The sequence below is a fragment of the Drosophila santomea genome, chromosome 2L (assembly GCF_016746245.2).
Source record: "Drosophila santomea strain STO CAGO 1482 chromosome 2L, Prin_Dsan_1.1, whole genome shotgun sequence".
Lineage (NCBI taxonomy): Eukaryota > Metazoa > Arthropoda > Insecta > Diptera > Drosophilidae > Drosophila > Drosophila santomea.
The window spans coordinates 1027890-1049809 of record NC_053016.2 but is presented as its reverse complement, the minus strand read 5'-3'; the positions used below and the strand labels follow the sequence as shown (position 1 = coordinate 1049809).

The window sequence follows — 21920 nt, the reverse complement described above, 5'->3', positions numbered from 1 at the left end:
TATGAGAAGGCAGCCATCTTTTAATCGAATTCCAACGCAATCTGCCTTGTGAGTTATGTATAAAATTATATGAATTAATACTGGATATCTTGTATATGTATCCCTTTTAATTGCAAACAAGCTCCATCGGCGCCGGGGGAGAATCATCAAAGGAATCGTAGATTAGCTGTACCTTTTTATATAAATAAATTACCGTACGCAGTTTAATTAGTTGGTCGACCTTGCCCCACGTAATCATTCAGGGAAACGGCGTGCAATCGCGACCAGGTCCTTCTTAGCCCCACGATAACCTGACCTCAGGCACTCTCCTCCATGGGATTACAAATGGCTGAAAAAGTGGCAAGATTAGAGTGGGTGTGGACGTGGACGTGGGTGTGGGTTCGGGTTAACAACGGCTGTCAGGGCAATCGCTGAACGCAATTAATTTTAAACTGAGCAAATATTAATCATAATTCCATACGCCAACGTAGCAGAGAGCCCCAGTTAAACAATATCCTTGCCAAACGCACACACACACACGTACACACGTACACATCCATGACATCAGGCTAAGGATACGAGAAGTAAGCCAGGACACAATGGCGTCATATGGACAAATGTCTGTATTACAGAACCTACGGACTATGTCGTCTACGACAAGGCAATCCATTTACTTGATGGGATTGCAAGCAGTTTGGTGACATTGAAAGCGCGTTCATTAGGGTTGCCCCCCGTTTGACCCCCCTCCCCGCCCGCCGAAGGGTGCAACGCCCCTCTTTTTTTGCGGGCGGGAGCTATAACAAATGCTTATGTGAGCCAAGTTCATTCATAAAAGGCGCTGCGTCAGGCGAGAGCCAAAAAAGCCCGGAAAAACAGGCGGCAGGAGGAGCAGGAAAAACGAAAACAGTGAGAAAAATCAATGGTGGCAGTGGCAACCCTGGCTACAAGCACCCCCACCCCCATACCCAATGCTAAAAATAGCCCAAGCAGATATATCAAGCCATAACATTTTCGACACAATTTCGCGGGGCAGTTGCGGCTGGTCGTGAGCGGAGCTCCAGAATCTGACTTGGCACTTAGCTCAGCAGTTGGAATATAGAAAGTAGAAAGACACACTGAAGATGGAAATCGCTGGCAAACGAAAATGAAAGGAAATTCGGCGGGCACAGTGGAAGTTCGCTAGAGTGAAAGGCGCTAGTAGTTACTTTACTTCAGTTACTTTCCAAAAGCAGCTGCTTTTTAATTCGAAGATCTATGAATGCTTTTTTGAAATGCCTAGAAAGATTTCCTTTCCCAGAAAAAACCATGCTTGTGAGGCTTTACTGTACTGTTTAGGCGGGTAGGAGAGGCTTTTAGAACTTTCGCGCTGTTGCTATTTTGGGCTGCCGAACTTGTAGGTCCCCAGAGGAGGCAGCAGGGCAGAAGGAGCAAGTTGCTTTCCGAGCAGCCAACTCCCATCCCATCCCGAGTTCCTTGAAACGTAGGCGCCGCCTTCGGGAAAAGCTCATCGCGGAAAAGCTCCCTGCGTGGGCGTAGCGCTCCCATCGGAGCAACAGGGGCTGCCGTGCGACAGTGGAAATGCGGGAAAGGCGGAAAAGCGAGAGGGTGGGAAATGGGAAAAGCAGCAGCTGGCGAAGCAACAGCAAAAGCTCCAACGAGCTTTCCACGACTTCCCCAGGCAGCTGGAAGGGCAGCTGGAAAGTGGCTTCGGGTGGCCAAAGTCGGCTCCACTCGGGCGCTACCTGATGCTCCGTGCTCCACGGACGGCTGGATCCATCGACGCCGTTCAGTTCAACCTGGGGAGCGGAGCGACCAAGTGTTGAGCGGTTAAATAAGAAGGCGCCCGCCTACCTCACGTAGGCGGTGGAGTCCCAGCCAGTGTTCTGCGCCAGCTACTTCAGCGCCCGAGGACGAGTGCCAGTGCCAAGTGCGAAGTGGCAAGTGGCAAGTGGCAAGTGGCAGTGACAGTGGCCCAAGTTCTGCTCCTGGTGCGATAAGCGCCTAAGCCTAACATATGGCACCCAGCATCGATGGCAGCCGTCGGCACTTCTTGGGGTGAGTCTTTCGGGGAGTGGGGTTGAATACCCATGATGGGCATGGGCATGGACCTGAGGTAGGAGCCTTTGTGGAGGCACCACAGTTACTCGCTAGCCAAATGCAGGTCTTGCGTGGTAATCATACTGGTATTTGAAAGAACTTCTTGTAAAAAGGTGTGCAACTCGAAATATTTAAATAACGAAAAATGTTGCTGCTTTGCGAAATTTAAACATTTGTGAAACTCAAACTGGGGATAAATTCAGAGCTAAAACGTTTACTTTTCAAGATACATGCTGGTAAGAAAGTAAACAATTTAAAAGAAATTTAATTTAAAAGAAATTAGACCAATACATTGCACATGTTACAGTACCTATTTTCCTTTAACATGTGACATTTTTTCGCCATCCATTAGGAACATGGAATTTTCTTGGCAGTGAGATTAACTGTACGCCATGTTTGATTTTCCGCAGCTGACACAATCCAATATTTCAGAGCGGCGCACCGCAATTAAATTGACGTTTTATTTTCGTTGAGCGAGTAAACATTACTTGAAATGATGCAGGTCGTAGGCTTTCGTTTAAATGTATTTAAGTAAATGCGACAGGTAGCGAGCAAGAAAATAAATAATCCTGATCCGGAAAAGTGGGCAATCCACTCGGCCGGAAAGTCGCATCGATGCAGCGGGATTTTGCGATTTTAATTCGTGGGAAGACAGGCATATTGCTTACATAAATTCAATTATAAAATGGAAAAAATGCAAAAATGCAAATGAATCCAGGTGGATGGCTCACTTGCTGCCATGATGAATGTCACGAAATCGCAAAATCGCGGACATTTCACAAATTATTGTGAAATGGCGCGGCGAAAGGGAAGTGAGCTCACGTATCAGGTGTCGGGAAACGTGATAAAAAGTCAATTAGGAAACATTACTTATCGCGAGTGCGGAAAGCTGCTGCTATCAGTTTCCCATTAACGATAGTTTTCCCGCTAAAAGGGCAGATAAGCAGTGAAAAGCGTACTTCCCCTAAGCGGAAACTGCAGCAGTATTATTTTCGCTGAGCTTTCAGTACAAGCTGCGCAATTTGTTTTCCCCGAAATTGATTTCCCAACCCCTTAAACGCCTTAAACCCCCCAAAACCCCTTAAATCCCCACCACATCATGCATGTGTGTGTGTGTGTGCACTCTAACAACATTATCAGTTCAGTTCGCTGGAAATTCTGTACCCGGAGCTGACTGGTGTTCATTATCCGTGGCCTTTGCTCTCCTTTCACCAGCTGCATTTATGAAGCGCACTCTGAATAAAATATGGCACATGAAATCCAGCAAACGGAAATGGTTATTAACTGCGACCGTTTTTCAGTATGCAGGGGAGAATCCTGCGAATATATGGCAGTATATATTCATATATTCGTCCTGCAACATAAGAAGCTTTCTAGGGGTCCCTTGCACTCTGCACCACCAAATTCCTTGAATATTCCCTAGGCAGCTTATAATTGCTGCCATGCTCAAAGGGCCATACTGCAGAATGCCAAAACTTTTCGGGTTGAAATATAAAACAATTTGGCAAAGGAAAGGCAATTTTCCCACATGAAAACAAGCGATTTGAAGGTTGCAACAAATAAGCACCACAAAGCAGCTTAAACAATAAAGATGCATAATAAAAGCAGCTTAAATAATCAAGATGAATGTGAGATAGAATATCCATTTAAGGTTTTGGGCAAAGGATACTGTTTGCAGATAGCAATTGAACTGTTCATACAGTCGGAAGCAACAGAATTGGAAATAAATTCCATTCCTAATCATTTGACTAATCTAATGTCCAATCGTTTTGAGCCATCCTGAGTATTTGGCGCAGAAGGAAGAGGTCCCGCAAAAATAATTTATTCGCTTAAGAGCCAAGTCATAATTCATGGCACTTAGGAGGATAATTCCGCGCTGATTCCCCTAACCCGACCAAATTGCTGAATTATCCGAACCTTCGCTCTCATAATTGTCCTGCCACGCCCACCAGCTGGTCCGCAGTTTTCCACATTTTCCACTCTCGCCCACTTTCAATTGCCGAATCCAGCTGGCAAGTTTATCTAATTGCTTTTGGCTTTTTGCACGGAAAGGTCCTTTTTGCGCTGAAGAGTCCTCTTCGCCGGAAATCCCTTTCACGCTGTGCTGGCCAAAAAAGGAATTATGGATTGTGTATTTGCAGACGGCTTTGCAGGCGTATTGTACACATTGTGCTCGCCCGGAAGCGGAGCCAGGATGAAAGCGATTTGTTATCCTTTAGCTGCTGCCGTGCATCAATTACACAAAGGCCGGGAAATGTGAGCCTGTCGAGCCTTAAATCACCTTCACCTGCCAGGAAGTCGCTTCCACGCGCTGCCCCTTCTCCATTTGGTGCCCAGGTCCTCGATACTCACAATAAAAGAGCCCCAAGGAGCCCGAAGAGCTCCAAAGTGCAGGCAAACACACACACCTGGCAGCTTCTTGAAGCCAAACCCACTTTGCCCATCCGATGGCAAACAGTGGCGTCAAATCAAATGGCAAAAAGCTTGCCGACACTCCAAGCCAAGTCGAGGGGTCTGGGCGGGATTAAGGGATTCCCCATTTCACCTAGTAAAGTGGAGATGAATATGGAAAAGCTGAAGCGTCATGATTAGCTCAGCAGTATGTGCGGCTACACTGCTCGCCCAAAGTGATGAACTGAACAGAGATGAACAGAGGAGCCCAAGTGAACGCTGCCAAGGGGAATCGCCCATCCGAGTCCTTCGACTAACATGGCCAGACGGATGCGGACAGGCGGAAGGACACGAGGACGAAGACAAATCCTGCAGATTTTGGTCAAGAAATGCGCACCGAAATGCGAAACCCAAATCAAGTTGAAAGTGAATGAGTAACCACGAAAAGGAAAACTTCTCAAGCGAACGGGCAGTAGGCCAAACGTTGGCCGCAAAACCAGAAGGGAAAGTTTATAAGCGGCCAGGAAAAGCCAGTGGAAAACCAGAGCATTTCATGCCCAAGAAAATTCTTGTACAACAGGAGCACAAGGTGGCATTCGGATAAAGAAAGCCCTAAAGTCTACACAAAAGAAAAGATGTTAAACTCTTAAGACCAAGTGGATACAATGGCTACGATTTAATTGGGACAGTGACTGACCTAAAATATATTGCAAATTTAATTTTGTATTGTAATAGTTAATTTCGAGAAGGTGCTGGACTGAATGATGTCATTAGGCTTTTAACAACTTTCGAAGTTGTTGCCGCATTTTCCGGGATTTGGTCAGCAAGGAGAGGAAATTGGCGACGCGGAAAGTACTTCAAAGTGCCATTTGGATTGGGCAGTAAATTGCGCAGTACGACTGCCGACTGTCAACTGATTTGTATTTCGGCAGCATCTTCAATTCCGCTGATTAAAGGCAGCCAACTTAATCAATTTCCGGCGCAGAAAGTTCCAGGGAAAGGGAGCGAAGCCCCAAAAACTTTCCATTCGCAGCCGACACGCGCGGCCACTTTCCACTCGCACTACATGAAGGATATACGGAGCGAAGAAGGAGGAGCCCACCTACAAAGTTTCCATTTCCACTTTTCCGGCGGAAAAGCGGGCACGTGCGCAGCCACACGGACTGCTGAGCGCCCACAATGCAAAACTAAAGCCTTTTTTACGGCTGCTGACGCTGCTGACGAAAGCTGAAAATTAAATAAAATTCACTTAGAGCCGGAGCTATTCATTAGGTGGCTTTTGGGGCCAGAAAAGCGACAGAGTCGAGCCATTTAATTGAGTGAACTGTCCGCGTAGCCACGTCACCAGCAGCCACGTCACCTGTCTCACCTGGGAATCCCCGCCTGAAAGGGAAGCGTCGTCAGAAATGCGCCAGCGAAAAATGGAAAAGTCGAGTGCCGAGGGACTTGGCCAAATGGCTGAAACTAAGTGCAGAGTAAACAAGAGTGCAGCGTCAGCGGCACAAAGAAAGAAGCGATTAAGTTTCCGCCACAGAGAAAATGTCCACGAATGATGGTACCTGAAAGGAAAATTGCCAAAGTCTAGCGCGGATGGAGGAGCAAGGATGATGAAAATGGCTCAGCTTCGCATACGCGAACTTAATGCGTTCTTTGCCCTTCGCAAAATGCCATCACTCTGCCAAGATGGAAACGGGAAAACCTAAATTCATTAGAAAATTGAAATAGTAATTTCACTCTACGAGGGATACTTCCGCTTGAAGTGAACACATTTTCAAAAAACAGGAAATACGTCGCATCTGTTTAAGTGCGGATTCAATTGGCACCGGAAGTGGCTATTCTTGTTAAGCAAGTCTTGGTTTTTTCACATCCGGAAAATCAAATAGGTTACATTTCCTATTTCATTACATTCAAGATTCTTTGATTACATGGAATTGTATAAATAAAAGCAACAAGAAAGTTTACGATTTGAATGTAAGCATTTAATTACAATGAAGTGGAAAAGGTATTTCAAAGTATTTTTCGTTTCGAAACTAAGCTACTGAATGTTGAAATGAAGTTAGATGTAAAGGAGCCAACAGAGCGACCTAGCCCACAGTTAGGGCCATGATGGCGTTGACCACATCGTTGTCGTTCTTCAGCAGCGCCTGGATGGCCTTTTTGCGCGAGCACGCGGCCTGCATCTGCACCAGTTCGATGTCCTTCACGTCCAAGCCCTGGTCGTCCACGTCCACGTCGTCGCCATCGTCCTCGTCCTCTTCGTCGGCCACGGACGGCCCGCCAGGAGCTTTCACATCCGCCTTATCATCCTGGCCCCCAGTAGGCGAGGGGTCGCGGAATCGCTCGGCCGCCTTGGCGGCTGCCGAGCTGCTGATGTCCTCCACGCCGATCTCGCCGAAGAAGATGTACGTCTGCGAGTGCGCCACTCGGAAGACGTCCGGCTGATTGATGTACAACAGGAGGTTCTTGCTCTTCTTCATGGTCACGCGGACCACGTTCTCGACGGGCTTCAGGTCCAGCTTCATGAGAATCCGGCGCGCCTTCTTCTCGCCCCGCGAATGCTTTGGTCCATCGCCGGGTCGCACGGCCAGCGATCCGAGTTGGCCCAGGTCCTCCGGTTCGGCCGCCTTTAGATCCGCTTCCACCAGATCGGGTGCGTCATCGCTGTCCGTGCTCCGGTCATCCTCATCCGCGCTGGAGTCCTCGGCGGAGGTGCGCTTCTCCTTCTGCTGACTCTGCAGATCGAACACATTGGGCGGCAGATGCTGGGCCAGGCTCATCAGCTTCTTGATCTTGTTGCGGTACGCCGGGTCCATGTGACCCATGATGTGGGGCTTGCCCTTGGCACCGCTGAAGCCTGGAGGAGCCTTCTTCTGGGCATCCACGGCGTCTTCCAGCTGGGCGAGCTCCATCTGAACTCCTTTCGCTGCGTCTTTTCGTTGCGTTTCCTTCTTCTTCTTGCCACTGCAACATGCTGCCGGAGTGGCGTCTTCGATGGACTTTTCCTTGGTGGCCACCTCCTTCTCCAGCTTCGCGGCGGCGGTCGCCATCTGCGCCTTCTTCATCTTCTGTTTCTTACCCATGTCGAGGAATTATGAATATTTATTTGAGGTATTTGCGAGCTCAAGTTCGCCAAAAGATTAGCAGGAAGTGACTGTGGTGGAGAGACAGGAAATACCAGTGGTGAAACTTCCAGTCGATTGACAGCTGGGGCTGCTCTACACGCAACGATAACCACTTCGAAAAAGGCTGCTTCACACGTCGCTTCACTTTTTGGGGGGTATTTTCATATCAAAAGCTTCACTTTTACATGCTGCAGCCAGCTGAATAAATAATAATAATTTATAATTTTACAAAGTTTACAAGTTTATACAATTAGAACTTTGCAACTCGAACCTGACCTATCGTTATCGATATTCCCCAGTGCAAGCCTGAACTGATTAAAGAAGTTGGCAGCGCTGCTCTGAAAAATGTGCGTTTCATTCAAACGAGAATGGCAGCTGCCTCCCAAAATTTGCACTTTACTTGGCGCTTATAAAAGTTTCGCTGCTGCGCCACGCAAATTCAATTGAAATTGATGATTGCAAATCAATCCATTGCAGAGACGTGCCAGTGGAATGGAATATTTTCGGCTGACAAGGCCAGTTGAAAAGTGCCGAGGAAATGAAAAGCGCAGTGGTTTTCAACGCCAGAGAAGCAAGGGAAAACTCGGGCTGCCCGGAAAATACCCAGAGACCCAGCTGAAGCTGCTTCCTCCGTTTTAATTGCTGTCGTGGTCGCGGTTTGTCCGCCTCCAAAGCGGAGCAGCTCCACAAACACGACGTGGTGGAGCAAACGCGGTTGCACATGTGGCTTCCCCTGTGGTTGCTGTTCCGGCTCCCGATTTGCCCAGTTCAGGTACCAAGTATCAGGTGGTTGATCCTGTTTCGTGTCCTGTGTGTGCGGAGTGAACACTTTGTTGTTGGAAAGGAAAAGAAATTACATTGCTTCACAATACTAGTGAAGCATAAAATACATATATTATATACCATATATATGCCCCATTTTATGATTTATGATTTTGTTAATATGTACACTTTTTATAAGCTAAACCAAAATATGTACAGCACTTTGCATGTACGAACGTTAAGTGAAATAGCAGGTATGTGGTAGTTGGGAGTATGTATTGTTTTTTTTTACCAGTTGCTCTCAGTCTGATGATGCGTTTTTAATTGCTCGGTTCTTTTAATTAAAGTGCGCGCGAAGGAAGGGCGGCCAGCACCTGCAATTATTAAACTTTATCGTGGGGTCAACGCCTAATTGAGTTGCGTAAATTATTCAGCAGAGCAGCAGCAGGAGCAGGAGCAGAAGCAGGAGGACGTGGAGGGCAGGAGACGGAGGATGCATCTGCCCTGTCACCGTAATTAAATTCGAGAGGCGAACTAATCAGATATTCCCTTTGGCCAGCAGCATTGTCTTCACTCAAAGCCTCGCTTTTAACTTCTCGGTCGATTCGATTGAATGTGCTTGGGTTAAGTTGAGTTTGCCCAGGACTTGGCCAGGACTTGGCCAGGACTTGGAGCTTGAAGGCCAAGAGAAGGGGTGAAAAGTTTTTGGCCGTGCTGGCACGTTCGTCCCATGATTAATTATCCGGCCCATATGCTGCGGTGTCATCTGGGCCCATCCAACTTATTGGGGCTTAGTCTTAGCCTCGAAGTTTAGTTTCTGCTGCCACGGCCTGCGCATGAAAAATGAACCCAATTCCGAGGCCCACCAGGACGAGCTCTTCATTCATTCTCATCCACAACGAGGAGGCGACGAGGTCACAGGGAAGCTGCTTTCTGGAGGGCAGAAATCTGTAACGCATTAATCATGCCAGTTGCGAGAAATGATTGAAATCATATTACCATGTCGCAGACATGTTATAGCCAAAGATGTTGCCGTAATTGAGATCTTGGCCAAGACATTTATGTATGTATATTGTGTCTGCACAAGAGTCCCCTTTAGCCGCTAATGAATTTCATCGCTGATTGATGCTTCTTTGGCCTAATTCCTTTGCTGTGAGTGAGTCGGCAAACTTTACTCGGGCAACTATTTATGAAAAGTAGATTGTGCTGTTTTTGGTGAGTCTGCAAATTACATATTGATGTGGCAGCAGAACTGTGGATAGAAAATAAACTTTACTGTTTTCAGTGGCACTGCCAATAAAGTAGAAACCCAATTTGTGGGCCGTTGACAAGGTCATTTCATTTGCTACCTGATTCGCTTGATAATTTGACATTTCTGGAATGCCACATCCCTGTTGCTGCTCTTGATGAGCTGGAATCCCATTTGGCAGGCGCTATGGCTCCGCCTTCAGAAGGAAGTAAACTTCGCCGTCATCCTCTTTCAAAATATGTCAGCCTTGAGCGGGGCTGACGCGCTTATCGCCAAATGACCCACCCAGACGATATCCAGAACCCAGAACTTATAACCAACAACCCAGAACCCAGAACTTATAACCAAGAACCCCTTAAACCCCAACCACCTGCCCATCATTGGAATTGGGAGCCGCTGGAGCGGCAAGGAAAATCAATTTCCCCAGCCGACTGCCGAGGGCTAAGCGAAGTCTGGCATTTATTACCATATCCAGGGATAAGGAGCAGGAAATACTCGCTAAGCAAGGAACAAGGAGCAAGGAGCACCGGAGGCCACCACAAAGGAGGAGAAACTAAAAAACCGGAAACTGCAGCGCGACAAATGTGCTCAGCCAGCAGAGATTCCAGCCAGGAACCACCCCACTTCACCCGGAATCTCCCTCCAAGGCAGCTCCTCCAAGGCTTCCCTTTGTGCGCATTGTGTGAAAATATGAAATATGGAAATGCCGGAAAAGCGAAAAGTTGTCCCTGGCACAATAAAATGCAATTTCCCCAAAGAGGCAGCCGAGGCAGCACCACCGAATATACATTGCTAATTTCCGGTAACAACAATGAGGAGCACCCGAATCACGTGGGCTGCATGTACTTCGGAGTACCGCCCACTTGGCGGAGCACCAGGAGGTCATTAGTGCACATTCCTGCATAAATTTGTATGGGGATATGGCATTCATTTCCCTAAAAAACTAATTGAAAATGGAAGCATTGTTTATCATGAAATGAAATCTGGCCTTGGGGGCTCAAAATAGTTGCATTAATTAACATATTTATACAGAATTAACAGTATGGCAACACCTTAGTTAACTTATAGTTGGTAATTGGTTCCTTTGAGTGCTAATCAATTGGCTTTCCCTCTTGCAGGTGTGCCGATTATCATGGCAAGCAATGTACAACAACGGCAGCAACATCCATGCACCACAACTGAAGAGCCGAAGCACCAGAGAGCACGAGGAGCAGCCGGAGCCGCCGGGCAGCACCAGGAGTCGGCGACGGCGACGGGGGCATGTCAGCAGTCCTGGTCTAGTCACCAGCACCAGCATCACCAACAGCAGCAGGAGGATCAGGAGCAGGAGCAGGATCCGCAGGAGCCAGTGCATCACCAGCGCAGCCAGGCACCGCGCCAGCACGAGCTACTGCACCACCAGCGCAAGGTGCCGCCGACGCTGCCGTCCGCCGCCCGCGGTCGTCTACTGATCAGCGAGGGCGCCCGGCGGCGCGAGGTGCGCGGCTGCGGGGCGGGGGGCGGCGGTCTGCTCTGCTGCAGCCTGGACGCGCTGAGTCGTCCGGCGAAGCTACTGCAATTCGGAGTCCTCCTGCTGATCCTGCTGCTCGCCACGCATGGAGATCTTGCTCAAGCGGAGGGCAATGTTGGTGAGTGTTCCTTTTGAAATAAGCAGATATGTATCTAACACAAGTGGAAAGCAGAGGTACCTAGTTCCCTTCTAAAAGCCAATTAACCATATGATTCCTTTTACCTCTAGACGGATTTTCAAAAGCTTCCGCTTAGCTACCTGTCTTGCATTGATTTTGTAGCAAGTTTAGAGGTGTTGAAGTCCAAAACTAATAAGTTTTGCAGTTAGTTTGGCGCAATCTAATTTACTACCATCAGAGTTCAAAGAGTCGATGACAGGCGTGCCACAAACGCAATTAGTCCCTGTTGTCCTTCGATTTCCCACAGGACGCAGCACGCCTCGTGTGTTAACTTTCTGTGTGTGTTGCGGCCAAAACATAAACCCGTTTAATTAAAACTTTGGCGCACTGCACCGCACACGCAGCAGTAGCAAAACATGGCTTTTAGCCAGTTTTAGCTCCCCGGACGACAAGATGTGGCCCATGTCCATGTCAGCAAGTGCTGGGAGCTGTGCAAATATGTTTTTAACTAGTTTAGTCCGCACCACGCATAATCCAATTGGCCAGGACGAGGAATCCTGCAACTGCATTGGCCAACTGCTGTTGCTGCCGCTGTAATTCGGGCCAGGAAACGCTCTCTACGGCCGGAAGTGAGGCGAAAGCTGACTGGAAACTATCATGTGCAACAGGCCCTCAAATGTTGGCAACATCGTTTGGGCCACTTACGGGTGTAGGTCATTCCAGTTGTGTGTGAATGCATTTGATTCTTGATTTGATTTTGGCCCCGAAACTGGAACACCTCTGTTCAATTGAATATACATAGTATTTCTACTGAAGTGCTCGAATTTAGCAATCAAAATGTATATTTATTGATGTTTCAGTGATTTTTAACTGCCCCATAAAAGTTGCACTTAATTCACACCCCAATGGCTTGCATTGCCCATAAAACATTCAAAACTATTTGCACATTCGATCGAAAAACATTCAAGTCTCATGAATATTTAAAATGCATTTGTTTTCTATTTCAACGCATATATTTGTCTACTGCCAGTGCTAATTTCTTTTAGATTAGCTCATAAATTCTTTTCATTCCTCCTGCGAACTTATTAAAACGCAACTATCTTCACCATTTTCATGGCTTCTTTTGCGGGATTTTCCACTCTTAATCAGATTGACGGTATGCTTGCCATTTAGCCAATCCAGCTGGCATTTGGAGCATTTAATTCCCATAATGATATCAGCCGAGCATAAATTATCCACCGCAAGCTGTCAGTTTGGTTTTCCCAAACTCGGAGCCAACCATTTTGCAGCTTATCAGGCGCATCTCCTCCAGTTCCTTTCGCATTCATGGCCGCTCAGGAAGGAGCAGGATGATGGCATGGCTGCAGGACTCACAGCTCGTATCCTGCCGAGCATCTCGACTCCTGCTGCTGTTGCTGCTGCTGCTGTTGCCATGACAACCAGTTGCTGCCTGTGTGGGGCATGCAGATTTGCAGCTCTTGTCGTTGCATCCACGTCAGCCCACATGCAAAGTTAACCAGGAGCTCCGCCCATGCATTTCAGCACAGAATTGCGCAAGAATCAACAGGATCTGGGCTGGGTCCTGGGATTTATTGATTCCTGCTGCTGCTGCTGTTGTTGCCACTGCTGCTGTTGCAGCCGCAGGTGCACATGTGTACACACCCTTGTCCAACATACACATACACACAGATACACAAACAGATAAATGTCCTGGCTGTGCAGCTGACTGCTCCTCCACATGGTCGGGGGTGTGTGTATAAATTAGCAACTGGCAACGAGCAACATCATCATTAGCTCCTGCTGCTCCTTGCTCGCCATATTTCACGGTGGCCCTGCCACTCCATCCCCTTGTGGTGTGCAACTTTTGATGGCTGCACAATAAAATTTAATTAACAGCAGCTACTCCCCCTCCTCGTCCTGCATTCTTCCAGCTGCAACGAGAGCAGAAGGTGGAGTAGGAGTAGGTGCCCCTCGAGGACTCCCTGTTGCATGCAACAGTGTCTAACACATTGACCTTAGCCAGCCAAGCAGGGGGATTGCAAAAACAACTTCATTTAACTGACAGCAAACGGCGGGGGAGGAGCTGAACTGAACTGAACTGAGTTGAGTTGAGTTGAGCTGAGCAACTTTTTCTGCATTTATTCATTTCATTTGAAAAACCAATATTTGCACTCGCTGCGCAGAGTTTGCTGCAGCGCCAGATAGTTTTCATATTTCGCATTCTCTGTGCACTTAATGAAATGCAGTTCAATCTGCACGCAGAAAGCGAAGCCAAATCCAGGCCAAATGTAAAGGCCAACTTTGTGGCCCCCTTTTTTGCATTGCATCGAAATTGGATTTTACAATTTGAGCATTTTCGCATTTTCACATTTTCACATTTCCAAATCAGATGCGAATGCATTATTAATTAGCTGCCCACCGCCGCTGCATGGAAAACTTTTCAAACGGATGCACCGCTAATGCAATTTCCATGTAGAAACTGGAAGCTGAAAACTGGAACAGACTTGCTTCACATTGCGTATACGCCGTGGTGACTCTTTTAAATTCTATTCTCGGCCAAATGGAATGCGGTGAACCGCTGGCTGCCGCTTTACATCATTCTCTGCGGTCGATCTGGCACACAAAACCGCAGTTGTTCGCAGTTATATATACCTCGATTTCGGCACTATACCCAGTATTTGTAGCCCAGCTGTAAATTTCGATTTTCCCATATTGAATTAGTGCAGCAATTTGCAAAGAGCCGTGCAAATTGCATTTGCTATCCCCTGAAAGAGGAATTATCGGCTGGCATATTGATGGGGCCACTTCTAAACTTTAAAGCTGGCCTTAAATTCAACATTCACTGCTTGTTTCTCACCTCTTTGTTTTTCATCAAACTTTTCCTGCTGAAACTTGCTGGCCCCCGAAGTCTATGAAACAAAAACATGACTGTGGACTTTTCGGTCCGACAGGTGGGCGTACTCATGCATTCTTTCCCCCTCGGCTTAAACCAAAAAATCTCCCTTGGCATTCCGTATTTTTCGCCCTCCATCCCAGAAAGCATTTGCATGTCCCTTCCAGTTTAAAGTGGAGCAAGGTTCGGTTCGCCTGCTCCTGTTTTTTACTGGCAAATAACTTTGCACATGGGCGAAATTCATAAAGGTTGGATGACTGCGTCGAGTGCTTCCTATGATCATGACCATGGCGATGATGAAGATTATGGTGCTATCCAGCTATCTAGCTATTCAGCTATCCAGTGGATAGTTGATAGTGAGCTGGAAAAATAATTGCTGTGGAGCTGTTGAGGCGCCTCCGATTGCAGCTCCTTGACGCTGCAACGGCAATTTAATTTCTCAAATGGCAAACAACTTGCAACTAATGAAAATGCACTTAATTTGCGCCTCGCCAAGTCGTTTGGAACAAATTGCTGTCTGCTGCAAGGATATTCTCGGGGTGGGGCTTTGTTAACGCAAACATATTGCCGACATAATCGAGTACGAGTATCAGTAAACAGGGAACAGTGAACAGTGAACCGAAAAGAATGCCTTCAGCCAAAGAAAGGCGTTCTCTGAAGGCGATATCCTTGCGCCTCGGAGGATGCACATGTTTTTACGAGTTATTTTCCCCTTCCCCCCTTTGGCACGGGAAATTGGGGGGGGGGGGGGGGAAATGGAAGGGAAACCCGGCACCGGAAAGCACTGGAAAATGCCTCTGAAAATGCCTCAGAAAATGCAGTTGCATCTGCAGCTAATCCCTGAATGTCCGTCCTTCTAAGCGCCGCAATTACTGCCGACAGGCCCACAACGCACTTTGCACCAACCAGCGTACATAGAATGTGGCATATACTCGTATGTAGTGCCTTTCCCCTCTCCCCTCTCCCCACTCCCCTCATTTGCCATTGTCCTCGCAGGACTACGGACGCTTTATCCCAGTTTTCAGTTTGAGTTTCCGTTCAGGGGATTAAGTTGTGCTAAGTGGAAAGCAGTTAGTTGCGAGGGATTTGCCTGTGATTCGGTTGCTGAAATTGGACAGAAATTGAAAGTAAAATGCCTGCTCTTTGAGTGGCTTAAATACTTTCAAAATAACCAAATAAGTTGGAGCCATGAATACTTTATGCGATGAATAAGGCAAATAACACTATTCCAGCTTCTTTATTATTTAAGGCATTTGGTTTATTTACACAAGATGCGACACGCATCTCAGGCATCTTTATTAAAAATTAAATCAACATGAAATTCAAGGTAGAAAATTGAAAAGCAAGTATTTCTATTGCAGTCGAACGATGATGCTGAATTTGTGGGGAAATTAAATTGGTGTAGAGCTGCGAAACAAAGTTATTGATAATTCCGTGCAAATGGCAAGCCACATAAATAATATTTCCTTTGTGCCCGCATCCACGTATTCACATGTGTGCGGTTTGATGGCCTTATCGGTTGCACTCTCTGCAACATTTCTGAAATTAATGAATTTGCGGCCATGTGTGCCGGGCCACACTCGACTCTGTCATATTTAGTAGACTTTAGTGGCCATTCAATTATGTGGCACACAAAAGTGTGCCTAGTATCGGTACTGGGAGCACTGGCAACTGACACACATCGCCACTCAAAATGGCCAACAAGAGTTGGCCAACAACAAGAGGTACTGCCGAGTTAATTAAACTTTCCGAGCCGAAGGCTTTCAATGCCCAGATGGAGATGTAATTAAGAGATAAAATGAAACAATGGCCACTCACACACACACATCATCCGAGGATATTCGCCACGGTCACGCCCCTTCTCAAGATGCCGCCCACCTGGCCATCTGGTCACCTGGACACAAACAAGGGGTCGGAGGTCAGGTCAGCTCCACCCCGTGCTTTCCCAGAGATTGGCAATCGAGCGGAAAAAAGATATTGAATGGCCAATGAACCGTGGCAGACACTACTCCTCCCCCTCTCCGCCCCTCCCTCGCTCAGCGATTGGCAGGAAAAATCGCAGATAATCAGGAGCAGCCTGGGAAAAGGCCAGATGGAAACTGACAAAGGCGGCTAATGAATAATAACCGCAATCATCGTTTAAATGCAGGCATGTGAGAGTCCTATGCCCTGGCAACAAAAGATAAGAATACAATTGCAGATCGATCCGACTAACTGCTACTCATTAAACGAAGACTAAATGCAGGTTCAGATAGGATATAAAGAATCGAATATCTTAAGAGCTGACTTGCCAATTGATCGTAACTTGGCTTCATGTGCGCATTAAATGAAGGACCACAAAATATTTAATGTGCAGATATGAGTAAAATGTGAGCAGGTTTCTGAGGCTGCTCTCGGGCATTTATCACCAAATTTAATAGGTTTATTAGCCTTTTGAGATATATATCCGTTCGTAAACCCGACATAATGGCCATCGGAAGAGGAATCGGAGTCGGAATCGCTGTCTGGCGGCCACTTTGAGGGGCAAGCGAGTTGCCAGCGAGGAAATGTCATAAAAATTAACGTGCCATCGTAAATATCTGGACGTTACAACTCTGCCCAGTCACATATATACATATATATGCTTGTATATATATGTTTGCATACCAGGAGATGTTATATTTAAGTGCAAATATGCGTAAAATTGCTCGAAGGACAGCCGTGCACAGCAGTTACACTTGTACATTGTGGCATATTCGAAAAAAGCAGCCAAACCCAATGGGAAAATGGCGCGGCAACTGGTTGCTACTTCCTCGTTCCATTTCCCCGGAAAATCGCACACATACTCGTACATATATGGGAGGAAAATGGGAAATGGAAAATGGTCTAGGCCGCAAGGCAAATCCCTGCAATTACTTTGTTGGCACTTTTTTTTGGCTTGCCTTTTGAAGTTCCCATTTTCGGGGCTCGCAAACTCATTTTATGTGCCTTTTTTTCATAGGTCGCCCTTGGCAGCGGACTATTAGTGTATTTTAATGGCAACTAGAGAGCTGGGAAAACTACACAGAAAGCACTCGTGTGCTGCGTAATGTATGTAAATGTATTTATTTGCCACAAAGCGGGCGAAACAGGGAAACCTTTGGCGAACGCAAATAAATGTTAATATAATGTTCATATTGTTTACCTCGCCTTCGAGTTGGAGGTGTAACCAAGAAGTGCCTCTTCCCCAGGGAAACCGAAGTCGAGGAAGTGCTGCTAGTGTGAGGATAAAAAACATAAAAACATGCGTTCCTGGATGGGCCGACAAGAACATGCAAAATTCATTGGGCCAAAAGCCAGGGAACAGCCCAACAGCTGCTCCCAATTGCCAGTCTAGGATTGGATGGGATGCGATGGGTTTGGATGGTTATGCCACCCAGAAATCGGGGAATCAGGGAATCAGGGAGTCTGGGTATCTGGGAATCTGGGAGCAGGACATGTGCAGGCGTGCGGAAATTTAATAAGAACTGGATTTTATGCGCCACGCATAAGCAAACAAGCGTTTTGCCCCCCTGTTTCAAGGATAATGTGTATTTATGTGTTCCTATTGCGATGTTTGGCCTGCTGTAATCACGCTCCATTGGGCGTCTCTAATTTGGCATTAACACACGCGCCCCTTTGACCCACCCACCAACACCCACCATTCACCACCCACTCGAGTGACCTGTGAACTAATGATTTGATTTATCTCCCGGAGACCGCGCAATTAAAGTGCCCCACCTGCGTGGCACACAATTTGTGGCGCCACTGTAATTGATTTAGGTGGTGGGCCAAACAAATTAGGGTCAAAAATGAGATATTTCTTCATTAGGGCGCTTACTGGAATGGTATACAATTCAGAAAGCTATATTTATAAACAGAGAAGGCCGGTTCTAGACAAGTTAAAACTTCAATAAGCACCCAGCTCCATTATTTCCCTGCTGCTCGTGCGACACGGAACTAGTTTTAGAAAATACAAAAAAATTATACGTGCATACAAAATTTCAAGTGAAAGAAAACCAAACTTTTTAAGGAGCTAAGGAGAAATTCAAGATGAGCAGCAAGAAGTCTAAAGATCAGAGTCCTGCGACCTTGGAAGATTTGGTCAATCAGGTGATCGATAAGTCACAGCAGCAGAGCATGCCGATGAAGGAGCAGCGCAAGTTAGTCCAGGAGTATATGAATGCCAAAATCTATGGCAGCGAGGAAAGCTATAGAGAATGTATATGTGATTTCCACACCGATTCAGATACTGATTCTGATTCCGACTCAGATTCAGATTCAGATTCAGATTCTGTTTCGGATACCGATTCCGAGGAGGATTCAATTACGGATTCTGATGAGCAAACAGAGGAGAGCAGTGATGAGTCGGAATCAGAACTCGGTGAAGTCGAGGAGGCTTCCTCTCCAGGAGATGCCCAAGGGAGTGCCACCAAGAATTCGAAAGAACCCATCTCCAAGGACGAGCCTGAACTATCGCGGTCCGTGGCTTTCGTGCCACCTCCCCAATCCCCTGGGCAGCCTGCTCCCCGCATCCAGCGGCGACTGACCATGGCTGGTGGCATGGTAGCTTCTTCTGTGCCTCCAACATCGGGAAACGCCAAGTAGATTTGCTCAAGATCGGGAAAAGCCAATTGGATTTGGTCAAGCAAGGAGCTAGAGGTTTCTCCAAAGGAGTTTTTCGTATTAGCACTTTAACTTTTTGTAGTACTTTATACCTAAAAATCCATTTAATCATTTTAAACAATTTAAAATTGTTTTGCTGCATTGCAACCCCTCTAGTAGCAGCCTTAATGCATTTCCCCATTTTAAATTAATAAACGGGAAAAAGTAGGTCATACTTAATTTGACGTTTTCGGAACAACATTAATTGGTCGCTGGGGGTTTGTTAGGTGGAAACTTTTGGGGCGTCAAATATTTGACCTAAGTTTGGCTTCACTTCAACGATAAACTGGGCGATTTTGTCAGCCAAATGTTTTTGGGGGAAAGTTTGCGGAATAATTTGCAGTTGTTGTTTTTTTTAGAGGCCCTGCCTATTCTCGTTGAACTTTTGGGCCGCCATAATTTATGCAAAACATCTAATGAATTTTTCATGCCCAACAGCAGCACAAAAACAGCCGCAACAACACTGCGGAAATTAATGAAATTCATAAGCGAGTTCTATTCTCCGGTTTTCATGGTTTTCATGGTTTTCATGGTTTTCCCGGTGCCATCAGCCGCTCCTTTCTTCGATTTCCCCCTGTCCATTAATGAGTGCAAATTAAAAGCTGCCTAAACATTAATGAAAACCAAAGAAGCGCGAAAGAACAAGAGACGTGAAAAGTGGGGGAAAATGAAGGGCACGTCACGTCGGCCGGGAAATGGCGCAAAAATGTGGCCCACGTAATAAGCAATCACGATTTGTGTGTACTCTTTTATGGCAAATTGGAAAAGTAATTGCACATTAAATCCATTCAAGCGCAAAGTGGCGGCGACAATGAGCGCAACTTATTTGCATTTAATTAAATCAAATGCAACGCATCGTGTATCTGCTACGTCAACTGATTGTTGGCGTTGTATATATTTTGTGGCATGGATTTGCATAGATTTGAGTTCGCTGAGATGCAGCAAACCTGGCATAAATCCACGTAAAGTGCGCGCAGTTGCCCCTTGGGGTTTTGCCCCGAATGCATCTGCTGACTTGCAACGAGCAGTGAGCAGTGAGCAGTAAGCCGCAGGATGCGAGGCACAGGATGCCACAGGATAACCCATCAACCTGTGCCTGTGCGCCCGAGGCCAGCAATCAGTCATCTTATTTGAAATTTCAATACCAATCCAAATGCGTATTCGATGGATTTCAGCTTGGCAAGGACAGAGTGCAGGTTCGCTTCGGGTCACTTTGCCAAAACGGAATTTCTAATAAATCGTTCACAAAGTGCAGCCAGATTCAAAGGACTTCATGAATGAAATGACAAATTGATGAACGGATCCTGTTTTTGCCAGGCCAAAAATCATGTTTAGCATGCAAAGATGAAGCCGAGTCCAGTTTTTCACTTTAAATTAAAACTGCTGTAATTCGAACTTGGCACCGAACCAAACGAGATGACCAAAGCAGAGCCATGCAAATGAGAAAAACGAGTTCGTTAGGAATTTCATTGGAAATTTGTCATCCGCACAGACAGCGAATGATGAAGGAGAAAAGCAGCAGCTCAGAGACAAGTTTCTGAAGCAAAAAGGACTCGTTTAGCTGAATTAAGCAAACGCATTAACTGTTCCAGACAGAGGAATCTATTATCCTTCAACTATTGCAGCATGCTTCTTATCTGTTTGCCGCAGGCTGCTTTTCCAAATTGCCTTGCAGCTGAAAACGCTGACAACAGCAAATACTTGCATTGACTATCCTCAAACTTCACTTTTCATTGCATACTTTGGGGCGTCTGCGAAAATGTCCCTTCCCTTGGGAGACTGAAGTGCTGTCAGTATTTTGATGGCTTGTATTTCATATGCGTCTCAAAGGCACAAGCAGCTTGCTGATCTGAAAGGCAAACAGTTTTCGGACAGGTACTTGACACATATTTGAACAGTGTTGACATCCAGCAGTCTCTTGTCTGATGAACCGTAAACAAATAAACATTTTCCCAGTCCCAGCAAGTTGAGTTGAGTTTGATCTCCATCTCCATGCCGCTCAAGCACTTTATTTCACCCTGTCCACTGGTCTCGGCCTGGCTTCTCCAGAAGTGGCACTCAATTTATTACTGCCCGAAGCTGGGATGACGAACTGGGGGAGTTCAAAGTGGCTGCCAAAAATTCAAACCAAGCCGCCTAATTGCGTGCCAAATTTGGCTGGGTCACTTGGCGTCGGTCGTCCGGAAGGACCGGGAATATTTGTTTAGAAATGTGGCCAGATAAATCAACGACCCGCTCCCGGGAAAAGCCGGAGACAGTTGGCATACCAGAGGGAAAAGCACCCGATTTCCATAGCCCCAGGCCAACGACGTCAAACGTGTTTAAAATTTATGAATAAAATGAGTTCGCATAAATCAAGAAGCCGCCGGCGTCGGAGAGAAAATGAAAAACAGCTCGGTGGCAGCAACATGTTGGTAGGAGAAAGCACCGAAAGAAATTCCATCTGGAGTCCTTTCAAATCTGCACATTCATTCAAAAGTAATAAGCTGCCATTGTGAGTCAAAAGTCTTGGAACAAAGGAAAAATCTGAATGCATTGACTTTGCAATGCCTAATGAAGTTATACGTTCTCTACATTTTTAAACTTAAGCCTCTTTTGCTAAGTTACTTATTTTTTACAAGCTGCGGTTAAAAACACTTTGCACTCCGTGTGACGAGCTTAGTGCCACTAAAGAGCTGCCTTTTTTTTTGCTGCGGTGTGGCAGGTCCTGCCGTAAGGAATGCCCCACTCAAAGGAATGCGGCTGCAGGACCCGAAGCTGCTGTGAAATGCCGCCGCTTATTTACACTTAATAAAGCTCCAAAGCAGCGACAACTTTCCAGCTGCAGCTGAGCTGCAGGAGAGGGGGGAAATAAGGATAAGGATGGGGATAGGGAAAGAAAAGGATAGGGATAGGGAGGCAGTGCATACGCGGTGCTTTTCATTTGTTTGCTATTCTGTTTGCTTGGCGCGAGTGGCGCATGTGTGCGCTGGCATTAAACGCTTAGCAAGTCAAGTAGGCAAGGAGCAGGAGCAGGAGCAGGACTTTAATGCATAAGCAGGTCCTGCAAGCTACGAGTGTGTGTGTGTGAGTCTCTATGTGTGTGTGCTTGTTAACGAGCTGTGTGTTCCACACAACTTGCATCATGTTTGCTTTGC

At 46.6% G+C, this 21920-nt stretch overlaps 3 protein-coding genes across 4 annotated transcripts in view; 2 read left to right on the top strand and 1 right to left on the bottom strand.

The window, feature by feature from the left end:
* The window catches only part of LOC120443835 (receptor-type tyrosine-protein phosphatase N2), a 39323-nt gene that overhangs the window by 3509 nt on the left and 13894 nt on the right, over positions 1-21920 (top strand). Inside the window, exons 1-2 of one of the 2 annotated variants that reach the window (XM_039623191.1) lie at positions 1780-2034; positions 10719-11228. In XM_039623191.1, coding sequence (XP_039479125.1) covers positions 2010-2034; positions 10719-11228 — 535 coding nt within the window. In that variant the 5' untranslated portion in view covers positions 1780-2009. Of the gene's footprint in view, positions 1-1779; positions 2035-10718; positions 11229-21920 lie in introns of those variants that run through there. The other variant, XM_039623192.1, reaches the window with a different exon arrangement.
* LOC120443836 (nascent polypeptide-associated complex subunit alpha) lies at positions 6425-7690 on the bottom strand. The gene has a single exon (XM_039623193.2). The coding sequence runs from the start codon at positions 7545-7547 to the stop codon at positions 6552-6554; it is 996 nt and encodes a 331-aa protein (XP_039479127.1). The 5' UTR covers positions 7548-7690; the 3' UTR covers positions 6425-6551.
* Positions 18047-18963, top strand: LOC120443837 (clumping factor B). The gene has a single exon (XM_039623194.2). It carries the CDS (start codon positions 18172-18174, stop codon positions 18724-18726), a length of 555 nt encoding a protein of 184 aa, XP_039479128.1. The 5' UTR covers positions 18047-18171; the 3' UTR covers positions 18727-18963.